The sequence below is a fragment of the Macrobrachium rosenbergii genome, chromosome 6, assembly GCF_040412425.1.
Source record: "Macrobrachium rosenbergii isolate ZJJX-2024 chromosome 6, ASM4041242v1, whole genome shotgun sequence".
Taxonomy (NCBI): Eukaryota; Metazoa; Arthropoda; class Malacostraca; order Decapoda; family Palaemonidae; genus Macrobrachium; species Macrobrachium rosenbergii.
Genome location: NC_089746.1, coordinates 43289012 through 43306654, shown reverse-complemented (window position 1 = coordinate 43306654; position 17643 = coordinate 43289012). Strand labels below are relative to the sequence as shown.

Sequence of the window (17643 nt, the reverse complement as noted above, 5' to 3'; positions counted from 1 at the left end):
TGCAAAAATGTTGAAATATTAAAGATATTAAAGATGTAACATACAAGGTGCCCCTAGTTCGACCCCTGCAAGAAAGCAGTTAATTAGGTGCAAGATAGGTGACAATTGTAGCAGCAAGAAAATGCTTACAGAATTCATGGGGATGACAGCCTGTACCCAACAGATTTTGCTTTAAACCATTACGTATTTTGGGCTTGAAAATATCATCTTATGATTTATTAATGTGTGCTTTGAACACTTTTGACTGTCATTTCGTTCGCAAATGACCTGGCTAACCACACTTAACGTATTATTACGAGATCCTTGCCCTAGTGCATGATTTTAGTTTGAAAGCACTCCATAAACTTACCTCATTCTGAATGAGAATTATCAATGGAAATATCGCGGTTGTATTTCAATCGTTTTGTGTCCCCCCCCCCAACAACCGCCATACCTAAAAACCCTGCTTTCACACTGCGGTCCCCAGAATTGTGGGATAATATGATGGTAAGGTCCACTGTCCGAAAATTGTAGGATATAAAGTTGGGGTCCACTATCCTGGAACTGTAAGGTATATGTGGGGTCAATTATCGCTAAAAGTACTCGGAAACATTAAAAAACCTATTAAAACACAGGAAACTTATATTTCCAATCCAAAATACAATAAAAATGGGAAAAAGCATGTTAAAAGAAGAAGAAAATAACACCTATGTACCCCTTCTAAGGGTTTAAAAGCACAGCTTCCCGTTCTCTTGTCAATTTTTTTTCTTATCTTGAGTGACTTGCAAGATTCTCTCCCATGTTTCGTGTGTCGTCAAGCTTGCTGTCTTACCTCGGGTAATATTGAATTCTGTATTTATTATGATATATTAGCTTTTATTTATTTAATAATTCCAGTTTTAAGTATTTAGAAAGCAAATCTTTGTTGGGTACGTTTTCCCTTATGGCTTCAGTCAACTGAGCTAAGTACAATAACAAAAATCAGCTGATTACTTAACGGTGTCAACAGACATATCCAAGCATCACTTTATAATCTATGTAAGCGTTTGGTTAAGCTTGTATATAAAATATTTTGGTAATCTTAAAACTAAGTCATAACCCTGACATAACAATTAATGAAATTCCAGTCCGTAAAGTCTAGGGTTTACGTTGCTTAGCCTGTCCGGTAGTCCTAGGTCTAGGGTTCAGTGGATAATGATTTATTGAAGGCATTTTTGGCCATTTAAATAATCTTCCGGTGAAGAAACCGCTATTTTATGGTAAATTTGTCGCATGGGGACTAGGTTATGACTTTTGTGACAAGTGACATTTAATTCAGAGGAAAATAAACTACGATAACCGATGTAGGCCTAGTATCGGCCATTGATACACCTTAGGCCAATCCGCCATTAACGAATTGCATTGCCAAAGTAATTGTCTTTATTCCTAAGTGCTATCTCAAGTTTAAGTTATGAATTTAGTTGTAAATGTATTGATATTGATGAAAACCTAGCCTAATAGATTTACCCTAAGCTAGCTTAGGTTTGTCTCTTAAAAATGATCTTTTGTAGGCCTAGCTTAACCGCTTAACCCACTGATCCAGCTAGTCTTTACTAGGGTTTAATCATGTGAATACACAAATATATATATATATATATATATATATATATATATATATATATATATATATATATATATATATATATATATATATATATATATATATATGTATTTACATTTTAGCTTAGATATAATTTGTCAATAAAATAATCACAAATTGAAGTTTTGCCCTATAATAGGTTAGGCAAATTGTGTGTTAGGTCTCGGCTATTGATTCACCATAAAACATTCTGTTCTCACAAACATACAGCACAGTCATTGCATAGTAATAATTTTGATTAGCCTATACTGAAATGACCAAGCCAGGTGGAGGAAAGCTGACAGAAACATCGACCCCACATGGAAGTTGGAAAAGATGCAGAGAAAGAAGAAGACTGAAATGAAAATTTTCTAATACAGACATTTTTTTAATCCTCAGCAACAGCAGTCACTCACTCATAACTAGGATGGCGTCACTTGCTCCGGGGCTGCGCTACGACTTAGTGATATTTGGGGCAACGGGCTTCACTGGACAGTATGTCGTGGAAGAAGTCGCTCGTGTCGCTCAGAAGGAAGAGGCTACAAAAGTACCCCTAACTTGGGCAGTTGCTGGAAGGTCGTCCAACAAGCTTCAAGAAACACTCGCTACAGCGCAAAAAGAAACTGGTAGGAATTTATTGTAGTCAATTCGATGTGCCGAGCATGACATCATAAGTTGTTATAGAATAGAGGAGAATATAGGATTTAGGCCAAAAGCCAAGCACTGGGACCTATGTGGTCATTCAGCACTGAAAAGGAAATTGATAGTAAGAAAGTTTGGTTTAAAAGGTTAAACAGGAGGAAAACCTCGCAGCTGCAGTATGAAACATTTGTTGCAGAGGGTGGAAAGTCAGATGGAAGAAAGAAAATATGAAGAGGTACAGTAAATGACCCTTAAGTAATGCCTACAGTTCATGTGAGACGCACTGACAGCACTACTGCCTACAAGGGAGGCGTTGTCATAGACAAACATATCTCTTTAAGTATAATAGCAAGTTGCAAATGCTATTTGGATATTCATTCTTCAAATATAAATGATAAAGAACATGATGGCTGTTTTCGATGCCAGGTATCAGTTCTCATGTGGACTGTTGTCGTTTTTTATTTTTTCTATGGTTTAATGTTTCACAATTTTGGCTGGTAAGGACAAACTGCAAATTAATTCAGATTTACTGAGGCCTTGATGTTTGCAGGGGTCAGACAAACTTGGTATCAAATCACAATTAAGAAATCAAAACAGTACAGTACTGTAGTTACAAAATGGACAAGGAAAGGAGGAAAGGAACTCCTTGACCATTAAATGGAAAAGATCATGTACAGTATATGTAGTTACTCTAAGCTACTCATCTCACCATGTTCCATGTACAAAAAATGCTAAGGAAATTATTTTAAAAAATAGTTAAAAATATACTGAATGTAAATATTTTAAAATATCCATTTTTTAATGGTTTGGTGTAGCAATCCTAGAAACTTTTAAAAATATCGTAATCACAAATCACTGAAATAGTGAAAACATCCACATTGATGTAAATGTAAATATATATTTAAAAACATTTACATAGAAATTGAGAGCTTTCGAGAACCTGCTCGATTCTTCTTATTAAGGAGATGTAAGAAGATTCTCAAAAGCTTTCATTTTATATATATATATATATATATATATATATATATATATATATATATATATATATATATATATATATATATATATATATATATATATATATATATATTTTTTTTTTTTTTTAAATATACATTGTTCCATAAAGTCTCCTTACAATTTAAAAAATATATTACAAAGCAAATGAACAAACAAATATGTTGAAATTATTACAAAATAAGGAGCAGATATTGTATTGAAGTTTTTTGCCTCATTTAATACACCTGTATATGGGCATCATTAGTTGCATGAAGCATGTCAAGATGGTACTCAATTTCTTGCCATGTTCGCTGTAGCATAGCCTCATCAATGGTGGCAATGGCATCAGTGATCTTTTGCTTGAGATCAGTGATGTCCTGTATCTTTGTTCGATACACGATATCTTTAACATAACCCCATAGCAAGAAGTCCAGGGGAGTGATATCTAGTGAACGAAGTGGCCAGGGAATTGGGCCGTCCCTTCCAATCCGCTGGTCTGGAAATGTTTGATTTAGGAACCCATGAACTTGCAGTTCCCAATGTGGTGGTGCACCATCTTGTTGGAAAATGATGATTGGTTGAAGGTCATCTAGTTGTGTGCCACATATTCAGTCAAAAGGTCAAGGTAAACATCTGCAGCAATTGATGTCTCATTGAAGAAAAATGAACCAATGATTTGATTGCACGATCCCACACCACACATTCACCTTTGGATTATCTTGGTGAAGTTCCCTAGTCACATTGTGTGTGTTCAGTTTCCCTGAAACATTAAAGGTTGTCTCATCACTAAAATAAACTTGGTTGAGGAACGTTCATCCTCAGAAATTTGTTCCAGCATGTTAACTGCAAACTCTTTTCGTCTTGGTTTATCATTTGGCTCGAGTGCCCGTATGTGTTACACTTTGTAAGTGTACAATCACAAGTTCTTGTGTAGGACTTTGTGTACTGTTGAACGTGGTAGCTGTAAGTGTCTGGCAGCAGTAGTATGGATGGACTGTAGGAGAACAAACAAAGGCTTGTCTCACACGGTCGATGTTTTCCTCAAATGTTCTTGGTCATCCACTCCACTCCTCCCTTTATCCAACACTGTCCCTGTCTCCATAAATTTCTTCTGCCATGCACGAATTATCAGACATGATGGTGGATCTCTTCCACACTTAGTTCTGTAGTTTTGCTTAGTCTGTATATCTGATTTTGTTTCATTAAACCATGACAACTTTTCTTGAGGAGTAGCCAATTTTTAGGGGGTTCATTTAAAAGTACCTCTTTCATCAACAGGGTACCTGAAATACACAAATGTAGTGTGATTAAAAACTTTGATAACTGCTGAGTACATAGAACAAATCTGAATAAGATATCTCATCAGTGGCTTTTGTAATGTATTTTTAATTTGTAAAGAGATTTTATGGACACCCTGTATATTTACATATACAGTACATTGATGTGGATTTTTCACCAACCTTACAAATGTTAATCGTCACTTCAAGAGTGTTCATGTGAGAAATTAACATTTTATCATTATTACAAGTATTGTAACTCTTTTTCAGGACTAGACCTCAAAGATGTTGGTCTTATTCTTGCGGATGTGAGTGATAAAGAATCACTGAATAAGATGGCAGCCCAGTCTTCTGTAGTTGTCAACTGTGTGGGGCCTGTGAGTATTGCAGTCACATTCTCTATTGTGTGTCAGGATGTGATATGGGATTCTTGTCTATGCAGTATAATGTAATTCCTATTACATTACCAATTACCACCTTCTATACTGCATAGTGAGTGTCCCTGACTTTCTTTCTTCTGAACTCATGACTAAATGTCAGAGAAATGTATAAACAAATATATATAAAATAAAAGATTGGAAAATTTGAGTTGCTAAAAAGTGCCCCAGTGCTTGGCTTAACAGCATAATCTTCATTTCATAATTATTATGACTTGTGAAAATACATAATCAAGTTGTATGCTAGCAATCAGAGCAGTGCACATGGTACTTCAGTATTTACTTAATTAATTCATATGCATAGTGTTGGACTGTGCTGGCAAATTATCTTTCCAGTTTTTCTTTTGTGGTTAAAAGAACGGACTGGTATCAGAGGCTTGTAGTATCACAGAGAATGTCTTCAACTTAAACTGTATAAAATTTCAGAAATATGCTCACAAAAGCCTAAATATACTTAAGACCATGGACAGATTTATTCAGCTGAGATGCAACAAAAGCATTGGAAAACAGATCTCTGAATCCATAGCACCCAGACATTTCCATAAATTGACCCAAGAACCATAAGGTTACAAGACATCCAAGAAGAAATTAAAAGCCTTATATATTAAAAAACAGATATGACTCTGAAGAACAACATATTATATTTAAAGAAACTGTTAACTGTAACCTACAAATAAATGGAGCCCACTGGCTCCATTTATGGAAATGTCTGGGTGCTATGGATTCAGAGATCTGTTTTCCAATGCTTTTGTTGCATCTCAGCTGAATAAATCTGTCCATGGTCTTAAGTATATATAGGCTTTTGTGAGCATATTTCTGAAATTTTATACAGTTTAAGTTGAAGATATTCTCTGTGATACTACAAGCCTCTGATACCAGTCCGTTCTTTTAACCATAAAAGAAAAACTGGAAAGATAATTTGCCTGCACAGTCCAACGCTATGCATATGAATTAATTAAGCAAATACTGAAGTGCCATGTGCACTGCTCTGCTTGCTAGCATACAACTTAGTTATGCATTTTCGAAAGTCATAATAATTATGAAATGAATAAGGAAAGCTGATAGAGCGGCAGACAAAAATAAATGTGGATGATGGTGGCACCTTCCATATGTTGTTGCACGTATTGGGGATTTACATACTGTAGTTATCATTTCTTGTAAACGTGGTTTCTTTTTTTCTCAGTACCAGCTGTATGGGGAACAAGTTGTTTCTGCCTGCATAGATAATGGTGCCAGCCATGTAGACATTTCAGGTGAACCTCAGGTGAGATGATGCATGATATTGTTCTTTTTTGCAGTTGGATATTTTAAATGTCTTTCCAGTAAAAAACTCGGGGGTTAATCTCATTCAATAATTTTGTTTTATGGTTTCATAAAGCTGTTATAAATAGAAAAAATTGTAATTAAATATATTTGAAATAAAAATCATGAGTGCCTGATAGGCACCAGAAGCTGCTCAAATTAGTTTAAAGATCTTTACATATTTGTTCAGTAGCTGTACAATACTCTTTCATTAATAGAGATTCAGACTCAGTAGCTGTACAATACTCTTTCATTAATAGAGATTCAGACAAAGATATGATTTTAAAGGTCTTTACTTATTTGTACAGTACCTCTACAATACTCTTTCATTAATAGAGATTCAGTTTAAGACATCGGTTTTTTTCCTAGTTCCTAGAAGGAATGCAGCTCAAATATAATGAAGCAGCAGAAGCAGCTGGGGTTCATATTGTTGGTGCTTGTGGCTATGACTCCATTCCAGCGGAGATGGGCCTGGTTCATATGATAAAGAATTTCAAAGGTACTATTAGCAAAGATTAGCATTTATTATTTAATATGTAAAGTACATGTATTTAATTTTCTCTAAGGTAATTTATATAGGATACTGTATGGAATTTGTTTGATTTTTATTGCACAAATGATGATGTAAACTCCCACTTAAATGCAAAATGTTGTAACTCGAGCACTTCTTAATAACTTCATTGGTGTAATGACAGTAAAGATATTATTATTGTCAGTTTATGTATATAATAATGCATCAAAAATCTTAGTAATGTTTACAAGCTGCCCAAAAGATTAATCACAGCTCAAATTGGCTTAGCTGTTAAAGAAGCATTTCTGCAGTCTCACACTATTCACATGTTGAACACAATTAATTGTCAACAAAGAGAATGGATGCATAAGATTTGGCCATGTGGCGGAGTGATGAGGTCCTATCAAGTTGAGAAGCATACAAAATTAAATCTGTGTGTTGGTCTGTAAATTTCTTTACAAAATGTTAAGAACAAATTAGCAATAAATGTAACAAAAACATGGTTTTTCTGTATTTTTAGAAATTAAGGAAGATTTTTGCATTGCTGTTTTTGTCACAAACAGAACACTATGTTGAGCTTTTTTTATTATCGTTAAAAGATCTGCTGTTATATATACATATTTGTAATTACAACAGTGGGAACTTTCACATTTTATAACAAGCCTCCTCAGCTATAAGATAAAAATGTAAAAGTAAAAAAAAGTATGGTGCCAACACATTCCCTAGTTCAAGAACACAGATTTCAGAAATGGCATGATAGTGTATACATCAGAATTCAGTTGGGAATAGTTTTCCTGAAGTTTGGATCTTATCCTACCAGTAAGATGTTAAGAGATGCATTTATCTAGTAAAGTGAAAGTGCATTATCCAACTACATGTACCAGGTGTGATTTAATGAAGGATTTTTATGTTTCTTTCTTTGAAGGTGAACTGAATTCAGCTCAGCTGTTTGTCACCACTAGAGGTGGGGTAAGTATAAAAAGATCTGGAACATATTTTGGGTAAATTTAACCTGACTGGTAATGCATTTATGTTGAAGAGGAAATGGAATAAAGTCAAAAGCTGCATTTAGACTTAGTGACTACTGTATTGATAAAAGTATATAAATCCATATAGTTGTAGTAATGATGAAAGGGAGATGGAGATAGTTCAGACATGTCCTTCACACCCACCCCAGGGAGAATAGGACAATATGTAGTGTTAGCTGGGTTTTTGTAGACACCAAAAGCATTGGTAGACCCAGACATACATGGATAAAATGTAAGAGATGGGAGGTGCATCAAATTAGAGGAGATTTGTGGAAGAAAAAGCACAGGAAAAGTCTTGAGTGGAAGTAGTTGTATTTACAGTGTAAAATAATTGCATCCATATTTAGAATTGACTAGCCAAGCTCCCCACCCCTTGATAGGAACATACAGAGAAGGACAGTTGAAGGAGGAACTGTCTACAATAAATTTATTTTTATTATGTTTGCATTATATTTTAGATGCACAAGTGGTACCTTGTTTAAAACTTTTAAGAGAAAGAAATGTTATCACTGAATAATGTTTAGGACATTCTCAGAAGAGCATCTCGGAGGAAATACTTGAGCTGTTGATATAGCTTTATCCCCTTTATCTAACATAATACTTGATGCTAATGTTGTAAGTGAAATTATTAGTCAGCAAAGAGAATAAAGCAATCAGGAATGGAAAAATGACTAATACCTTAGGAGGCTGTATGTTCTTATGGCTGTATGTTCTTATGAACATTGTGTGTTAGAGTTTTGCAAGGCTTGCATTAATCTTGGGAAAATCTGCCCTTTTAAGTTAACACTGCTTACCCTGTACTCTATAAAATTATGTTCTTATAAATTACTGTTTTCTTTAAATCAAGTTTTGTTTATTTCTTTCTCCCACCAGAATTCCAAGACCCCAATTCACACAGGAACCATGGAATCGGCAGCCCTTGCCATTGCCAATAATAGTGAAATTGCCAAAATTCGGCGGCAGTTGTTCCCAAAACCTTTGCCAAAACCCAAGCATAAGGTCTCAAAGAAGTAGGTATCAGTATCAAGTTTTTTCTTTTATTTATGCAGAAGTTCTGAGTTCAAAAAGATTAATCTAGTCTGTGTAAAGGGAAGCAAGTTTTCAGTTTCTTGTAACCATAAATACCAGTTGTTCATGTATTGCTAGACATTATCAACAATTGAGGCTGGCTAAAGATTGAGTTTGAAGTCCACCTTGATTCTTGTAACCAAGTCCTCCTTGGCTCTTGTTACAACTTTTTTGTCTGAGTAGAAAAGCTTATTTTTTTTATGAACTGTCTCTGTGTTTAAAGTTACCTACTTAGTAGGAAAAAATATTAAATTCAATCATATATTTCCTTGTTACCAATAGCTCTGGAAAAAACCATTAAAACAGTTTCGATTTTTCAGAGGAATGCTTCACAAAAATGAAGCAGTGAACTTATGGGGAGTTGCATTTCCTACTGATGAACCAGTAGTGTACCGAACACAGAGGCACCGTCATGATGTTTTAGGACAGCGGCCAGTTCAGTTTCAGCAGTTCCTTGGATTTCGTAGCGCTTTTACTGCCATTGGTTTGATCTTTGGTATGGCATACTTCGCTGTTATTTGCTACTTCAGTTGGACAAGGAAGCTTCTTTTAAAGGTTTGTGGAAATTTGCATTACATTTCTTAAAAGTGTGCAGTTTATGTCATGGTCAAAGTATAGTAATATTATTCGCTATTAAAATACAACTATGTTAAATTTTGTTGGATAAAAGCTCATTGAACATTTACTTCATGCTGATATAGTTAGCCTCATTTTCTTATGATTAATATTATGATGTATATGTAATTTTATTTTTTATTCTTCTGCAGTACCCAGAAATAATGACAGCCGGTGCATTTAGACGTGCTGGAGCTGACCGTGAGGCCCTGAAAAACTTGAGATTCACTTCTACTATTATTGGCCAGGGTTGGTCAGAAACACTGTTGTCAGGATCTGACCAACATAGTGAAGCCCCAGATTCATCCATTACTGTGAAGGTACGATATTTATTATTATTGGTAACGATACTCTTTTAGACTTAGCCAAAGCTTGTGGTTTTGTTGAGTATCAGCAAGGGCTGATGGATAAGAGTATGTAATGTAGATGTTAAATTTGTTGCAATCATTCTTTTCAACACTTTTTAATGAAATTGTGAACATTCAGTATGAAAATACTGTGTCAAGGTACTCTGTGTAGTATATCAGAGAATTATACAGCTGGGGTTTGAAAACAAAGGCTTGCCACCTGTTAATATATTTGTTGGAATTCATATGTATAGTAGGCTTTTTATTGTTCCATTTAGATATCTGGACCAGATCCGGGCTATGGCGCAACTTCGCTCATGATGGTTGCTTGTGCTATGACTATCCTGCGGGAGAAACAGATGTGTGCAGGCAGGTAAGAAAATTGTGCAGTTTTGCATAATTTTGATGATACAGATTCAGTATTTAGTAGTGAAAATTCCATGGTAAGACTACTCATGTTTTCTCAATTTTCCAGAGGTGGCGTAATGACTCCTGGAGTTGCCTTTGCAGAGACCAGTTTAATTGACCGTATAGTGGATCGTGGTATGACTGTCAGTGTTGAGCAGTAAGGATTATCAGAGTGGTTGTTGCTTCGACAATCTATCAGTAACATCTAAGGGTTTCAAAACATTCTGTTATTAGCATCCAAGGGTTTCAGAGTATTCTGTCCGGAGCATCCAAGGGTTCCAGAGCATTTATCCAACATCTGCTCTTATTCTAATAGGGTTTTTTCAGTTTTATGCCTACATTAATTATGTTGGGATTTAGACAAAGTCAATAGTTTTAATGTTGGTATGTTGGTTGTCGCAAAATATAGGGAATTTTTATGACAAGATGAAATGTTTGCACAGTACTGTATTTTATTTTTATATGTGTATGATATACAAACAATAAAAAGTAAGCATTTAAAATATTTTATTAATGGAGCCTCCTTTTAAAGTTTATAGCATACGGCTTAAGATGAAAAAAAAAAACAAAGGATATGGTATAACTCTCAAAATTGTCCTTTCATTCAGAGATACCCTGCAGTGAACATAATGCAGTTTTCATGAATAAAATGTTTTAAACAATTATTATTTTCTAGTGGGTGAACATTAGTTTTACTTAGGCTATGTCTGACCTGCACTTGTAATTTGTGAATTGATGCGGATGCCGCAATCTAGCAGTGCAGGTTATTCATTAATACAGTTCTCGAAGTGTAACGGCTAATTTTCCGTGGCCTGGAAGTGTTATAGCTAATATTCCCCAAGTCTGCGTAAAGAAAGGAAAATAAAAAAACGTAGTTCTAGAACCAAGTTCAATCAGGAGGTAGCATTAAATTTAAACAATTACATCCTTCACAACATCTTAACACAGCTATATTATTATTTAATTTTACTGCAATAGATTAGATGGCTAGTCAGTAAAATATGCAGATTGTGTTCATGTACAGTAGTACTGGCTAAGGAACTTACTGCAGGTGGTTTAAACTGATCTTAAATTTAAGTTTGCATTACAGTTCCTCATTGGATAGGTTGAAATCGTACTCGGCTAGCACTCTTCTAGACCCGCGTTCGATTCTCCAGGCCGGCCAATGAAGAATTAGAGGGATTTATTTCGGGTGATAGAAATTCATTTCTCGGTATAATGTGGTTCGGATTCCACAATAAGCTGTAGGTCCCGTTGCTAGGTAACTAATTGGTTCTTAGCCAAGTAAAATAAGTCTAATCCTTCGGGCCAGCCCTAGGAGAGCTGTTAATCAGCTCAGTGGTCTGGTTAAACTAAGGTATACTTTAACAGCTAATCGAATTAACTTAGTATACATTCATTCATAACATGACGTAACAATGGTTGCGGTGATATGCGAATGAAATTATAAATGAGTATCATAGAAGGTAATCACACTCCTCTTTCACTCTATCCATTTCATTCAACCTTTCTGACCACATTCTCTCTCTCTTTCATTCTGTACGTGGGTGTTTGTGTCAATAGGCCTACCATTATAAGAGTTGTTTAAATATTTACTTGACGCGTGAATGAATGCTATTGTTTCAAAGGCTAAAGTCCCAGCGATTTTATCTAATCTCGCTTCTGTGACAGCACATTCATATCTTATCCTTATCTGTAAAGCATGGCCATTTATCAGCCTTACCTTACGTATTTCAATCAGCACTTAATTCCGTAGCTGTTATGCCGTGTTGAATCCCAGGAAATATTTGACTACGAGTTTTACAAAAAGATTGACCTGGAATGATCTTATTTCAAAGGTGTTGAACATAAACTTTGTTATATTTGAAAGCAATATTGGTAAGAAAGCCACAGTGAAGTGTTTAAAGTTAAAATAGCAGACTTTTAACAATGATGAAGATGCCTGTCTGAAAACGGCCATCACACCAATTTGACTCTCGTTGGCAGGTATGTTGTTCCTATATTATACGCTTAAAAACAGAATAGTTGCGGTTAACGCTAGTTTTCTCAGGTCGACTTACCCCCCTCAACAGTGTAACTAAAATAGGCTACAAAACGTATAATGGAGTATGTGTAATCGGAAATGCAATACTCTGTTCCCATCTCATTGATCTCAATACTAAACAATACGTATATTCTTAGACAGTTTTATATACACGTTTGGGTTTACTCATTCAAATCCTACAAATTAAGTCCTCCAATGGTTAAAATCCATGTTAAATTATTTAACACGTGAACTGAGAATGGCCTAGAGGAAAATAACAGGTTATTTATTACCATTGGCCTTATTAATATTACCGGTTTGTAATATCAGTAACTGATATGAGAGACGTTAAATTCGTGTTTACTTTTATTTTCAAGAGACGGAAAAGAAACTGATGAAATGGTTCCCGAAAACACACAGAGGAAAGCCGTGGATTCCAATTTAGACTACAGTACTATGATATACTATAAGCTAGCCAAAATTCGAGTTCCCGATTCCTACATTGTACCTGAAGAAATGCGACTAATTCTACCACTGAGTTTCTAAAAACGATGAAATCTGGTGCAGAATAAATCATGCACGATAGTTTCGTGGTCTACTACATACGCCATATGCAGAGATTTAGACCTATAGAACTGCTTCACAGAAGCTATGAAGCCAGTTAAGCACACTATTAGACTATGTTGCGTCAAAACTCAGACATTTTAAATTCAACCGAATAAGGTGCGGAAGCAATAAAGAGAAAAAGTTTCCATTAAGGAGTCATCATCTTCGATCAGGTCGAGAAATGTTAGCCGAGAAGTAACAAGTGGTGTAATACTGATTAGGAAGTCAGATACTGTCACTCATTCATGAATCATGTCCTTCCATAAAGGGATATTTAAGATTAAACTAATCTATGAACTTCGTTTTACAAACATGTTAATAATTAAAAAAAAAAACTATGTTCACTAGATTAACAAAGCGGGCGTAGAAGAATAGAAAAAAAGTAATTAGTAAAGAGTGAACTTCCAACTAAAGCAATCTTCTAATTCATTCACGTTCATTAAGTTAAAATTAAGAGGGGCGGGGGGAGATTTTAAATACTTGCCACCGCTGTTTATTAATAAACGTCATATTACGGACTGCGTGAGAACCCTTTTAGAACTTGACATACGGCGTAATCGTTAGCGCTATTCAGATATGCTACACACATATTTCTTGGTTATGAACCAAAGCTTCAGAAGTACTAAGTAACTGGACTATGCACGTCCTCAGGTTTTAAAAGATAACTGGACTTGCAACTAAGTCCCCTTAAACGACTAAGCCTCTACGAAATAATAAAATAATAAAAAAAAAGGCATGTGATGGAGGTAAGGTGTGCAAGCACATAACTACATGATATACAGTAGTATGTAACCAATGCAATTTGGCATGACAACAGAGGTACTTTCCTTCAAAAGATAATGTTTAGGAAACAGATAAAAAAAAATAGCTAACGCATAACTTTAGAAAAGTTTCAAGCTGTACTTACAGCATTCCCGAGAGGTCTGGGCAGACAGCGATAGCGCCTACATTGTAGGCTAAGCAGCGTCAAGCCCATTTAGGCCAATATCTAGGGTGAAGTGGATTTACGTTGATCACTGGGTGGTTCAGTCTCAATTGTTTAGGACACCATCCTAGTCAGGTTATGTCAAGTATACAGAATGTTTTAAACACATATTTTGTTCTTGTCACTTTGGTGCATGCTAGTTTTCACTGGTTCGAGCATATATATGGCCAATGCAAGAAGCCTAGTCCAGGCTCTGGACCTTCACCCAGGTCAGGTCATGGCATCCTAGGTTAAGCAATATGCAAGCTGTACTTGGCAAACTGTTGGCACATTGCATTCTATATCACCAGTCTCTTATATACACAATAATAGTGGCCATATTCATATGTCTGTAAATATGTCGACAGAAAACAGTGTCTACAACGTCAATCTGTTCTCGAACACGCTAATGAATACATAAGCTTTTATAGTGAGAAACAGAGACCACATTCCTTCCTTGTTATCTAAAGGACTTGAGAGCAATCCTTAGACGTACAATCAAGCCAGACGACCTATTATATTGTTAACTTCATTTAAGTTTCTGTTTTCTCTCGTCTAAAACTCTCGACTCAAACAGATTACTTTGCATGACTGAAATGTCCATATGCAATTCACTGCTTCCAATTTCACTGTTCTTAGATCCACTCAAATATGATTCAGAAGAACCGATCGCCTCTCTGTCATTAATCACTTATATCAATTGGAAACAAACTCAGAATCACTATAATATTCACTGAAAGGTTAAACCACACCGACCAGCTGAACCAGGTGTACAACAAAACAAGGATACTAAATTTGGGCTGAATACGGACACGAAACCAAATGGCACCGTTGCAAAGGAAAAGCCTGAACCCTGAATCTAATGGCGGCGCGTCATTCTATATGTTTACCAAGAGGTAAATAAGGTACTGTCATAGTAAATAAAAAGGGAAAAAATAATAAGTAAATTGATTAAGGAGCAGATTTGACGATTTTATCCATACAATAGCCTGACAGCAACAACGATTATCAGGGGCAAACGTATGAACTTTCCACCAGACCTAATATAAATGAAAGGTGCTCTCTCTCTCTCTCAAATGTAATACTGTGGCTAAGTCCCAAAACTTTCTTAAAACAGGTAAGATACGAATAGAATAAAATAGAATTTAGGCTAAAGGCCAAGCGCTGGGACCTATGAGGCCATTCAGAGCGGAAAGAGAAATTGACATTAAGAAGGTTTTAAAGGTATAACACGAGGGAAACCTCGCAGTTGCACTATGAAACAATCTTTAGAAAGGGTGGAAAGTCAGATGGGAGAAAGAGAATATGGACAGTGAAAGAAATGAGAGAGGTTGCAGCTAGGGGCCGAAGGGACGCCGCAAAGACCTTTAAGTAATACCTAACATGCACCACTTGAAGTGTACTGACGGCAATACCCCCTACGGGAAGTAAGACACGAATCTAACGAAGGAAAGGAAGCCCTAATTGAGCTTGTGAGCCTAAAGAAGCAAATGGCCGTCCCTTTTTAAAAACCAGGTTGACACTATGAAAAACTTTTAGAAATTACTACCGTAAGTAAAAAGCTTAAAAGGTAATTTCTTTGTACAGTATTTATGTTTAACTTTTGTTTCATAAGCCTTTTCAAACCTTAATATTTGTCACAGGCATTTCCCTATTTGGAAAGTCACAAATAATTTCTTACTCAAGAGTAGTATGCTATAAGCTCTTCCATAATTGTTACTTAATATATTTAATTATCTTAATTAAACTATTTCCTCAACAGTGACTAACTAACTTTCAGGACTGCAGTACGATGGCACCGCAGTGTAAGCTGTGCAACAACGAGTACCACCTTCAGGAGAGGACGCCAATCTCCCTCAGCTGTGGACACAGCTTCTGCAGGCAGTGTCTCACTCATCTACAGGACCAGTCGCCGACACTCATGTGCCCAACATGTGTCAAAGCCCATTCAGGGCCACCAGTCTCTGACCTTAGTGCCAACCTCGATTTTCTTTCTCTATCAACAGCTAATACCCAAGAACCTTCAAGCACTCCGTCGTTTGCGGCTAACCTCCCGAAAGTAAGACGAAAAATAAATTCTTGCTTACTTCAAAGACTAAAAGCTCGACACCTGGACATAATTATGTAATGGTTCAAGTCCTAATTAACACAATATTACCTAATTATCTGTCATTCGTAAATCACTCCCTTCATGTAAATGTAGTTTCTCCAAATTTTGATACTCGTTTTACTGACGAACATCGTAAGTGCGCCCCAAATAACACACTCTTGATTCATCTGGTTTTTTATGGTCATCCTACTTGATTTCCAAGCCTGTATGTACACACATACTTTTTCATCCATACGATCTTAGTCCTAGCTTCGTCTGGGGTCTTCAGACGAGTTTTAATTTCAGATTTGGGTTGTGCCCAAAAGCTTTCATGTCCTCTCTTTATCTCCGCGCCTCTAATTACGTATATATACATATAAACCCTTACATTAATTAAGCAGCCTTGTTCTCAAATGCCTAAGACTGATAATTTCATCATTAAGCATCGAAGACTCACATAAACACAAAGAAAGATAGAAAATATATACATAAGAGCTCTCTCTGACATTTTCCCTGGAAATAACTTGCACATAAGTGTCACATTCACCCACAGACCGAGCATAAACTCTGGATAAATGGCGCATGCACTCACAAATAAGTTCAAGGTGTCTTGATCAAGAAAATTGATCAGAAAATATTTAAATATGATCAGCATTTCACGCGCCTTCCAGGGTAGCATCTTGTTCCTTGTGAGGACGTCGACGGACATGCAGATCCCCATTAAAATTCACCACAACACGAAGGTTGGGGACCTGAAGCTGCTCCTCCAAATCCAGTACGGTCTGGACGCTCACTCTGGCTTCTTCACCTTCCAGGGAAAACAGCTAGAAGATGAGAAAACACTCAGGCAATGCAACATCACTTCCGGGGCTATACTGCATGTGGTAGGTTCGACTGCAGTGATCTCTCTCTCTCTCTAAAATAACTTGTCATCTGACTTGCCTTTGTTAATTGAACATAATTTTAATTATTGTTTGATGGGACTTTGTATCTATACAAATTTTGACATCTATTGGACGCATGTATCTTTACAAACGAACGTCCGTTAGACACCATCCAGCTTATGTGAGGTCCTGTTATTCTTATACCTGTAATTTAACCCTAAACAGGATGCAGTCGAGGACGCCGTAGACATCATCAAACCTTTGGGAAAAGGCGGATTCGGCGAAGTTTTCCTCATGCAGAGAAACGGACGACATCTAGTCATCAAGAAAGTGAGTACAGTGTGAGTACGTTCTTGCAACTTCAGTCTCATTACTTCTTTCCCTTCCCCCTACTACTGCTACTCAGCTAAGTGTTTCTCTTTTTCCTTCTGCCTTTCCGTGACTGATAACAGCACCCTTCTCCCTCCCCACCTCGTTTTCTTAAGTTTTCTTCAGATCTGGGGTACATACATTCAGGTACTCGCAAGAGGGAAAAGAACATATGATCAGACATTCTGACAGAATAATACCGAATGTTAACTATTATTTTAAGTATCTATTTAGTCAGGGTTAGAAAGGACACTTATTTTTCAACACCTCGAAGAGACATTAGGCCTAGTTACTGATTGCGTGTCTTATTAGGCAAGTTAGAACCTAACAGAGAGTAATATCTGTATTTACAGATTACTCAACATCCTAAGAAACAATGAGTGTTCCTTAACCACTCCAAAATTTTATCAGTCAAAGTAAAATCTAAAGCCTACCATCTTTCATCACTGGCATTTTCTCTCCACAGGTGGATTTGAAAGA

At 36.2% G+C, this 17643-nt stretch overlaps 2 protein-coding genes across 6 annotated transcripts in view; both read left to right on the top strand.

Moving 5' to 3' along the window:
• Nucleotides 1–480: 480 nt before the first annotated feature.
• LOC136839496 (saccharopine dehydrogenase-like oxidoreductase) lies at nt 481–10731 on the top strand. 4 transcript variants are annotated; one of them, XM_067105634.1, is made up of 11 exons: nt 481–816; nt 1997–2223; nt 4783–4889; nt 6133–6213; nt 6621–6750; nt 7688–7731; nt 8664–8800; nt 9179–9413; nt 9626–9793; nt 10099–10193; nt 10296–10731. In XM_067105634.1, exons 1-11 carry the CDS (start codon nt 779–781, stop codon nt 10387–10389), a joined length of 1356 nt encoding a protein of 451 aa, XP_066961735.1. In that variant the 5' UTR covers nt 481–778; the 3' UTR covers nt 10390–10731. The 4 variants fall into 4 exon arrangements, with proteins under 4 accessions (XP_066961735.1, XP_066961736.1, XP_066961737.1 ...); XM_067105635.1 differs by lacking the exon at nt 481–816 and adding an exon at nt 890–1017; XM_067105636.1 differs by lacking the exon at nt 481–816 and adding an exon at nt 1105–1238.
• Nucleotides 10732–11762: 1031 nt separating this feature from the next.
• The window catches only part of LOC136839495 (uncharacterized), a 21048-nt gene continuing 15167 nt past the window's right edge, over nt 11763–17643 (top strand). Inside the window, exons 1-5 of one of the 2 annotated variants that reach the window (XM_067105632.1) lie at nt 11763–12214; nt 15602–15880; nt 16582–16794; nt 17020–17124; nt 17630–17643. The exon at nt 17630–17643 is cut by the window's right edge and continues 85 nt beyond it. In XM_067105632.1, the coding sequence (XP_066961733.1) occupies nt 15614–15880; nt 16582–16794; nt 17020–17124; nt 17630–17643 (599 nt within the window). In that variant the 5' untranslated portion in view covers nt 11763–12214; nt 15602–15613. Of the gene's footprint in view, nt 12215–15583; nt 15881–16581; nt 16795–17019; nt 17125–17629 lie in introns of both variants that reach the window. The other variant, XM_067105633.1, reaches the window with a different exon arrangement.

Bases quoted from the DNA above. Each gene is read 5' to 3' on its own strand.
- LOC136839496 (XM_067105634.1), top strand. From the start codon at position 779: ATGTTTCGTGTGTCGTCAAGCTTGCTGTCTTACCTCGG. The intron at 6,751-7,687 runs GTACTATTAGCA...CTTTCTTTGAAG, and splicing joins TATGATAAAGAATTTCAAAG to GTGAACTGAATTCAGCTCAG. The intron at 8,801-9,178 runs GTAGGTATCAGT...TCGATTTTTCAG, and splicing joins AAGCATAAGGTCTCAAAGAA to AGGAATGCTTCACAAAAATG.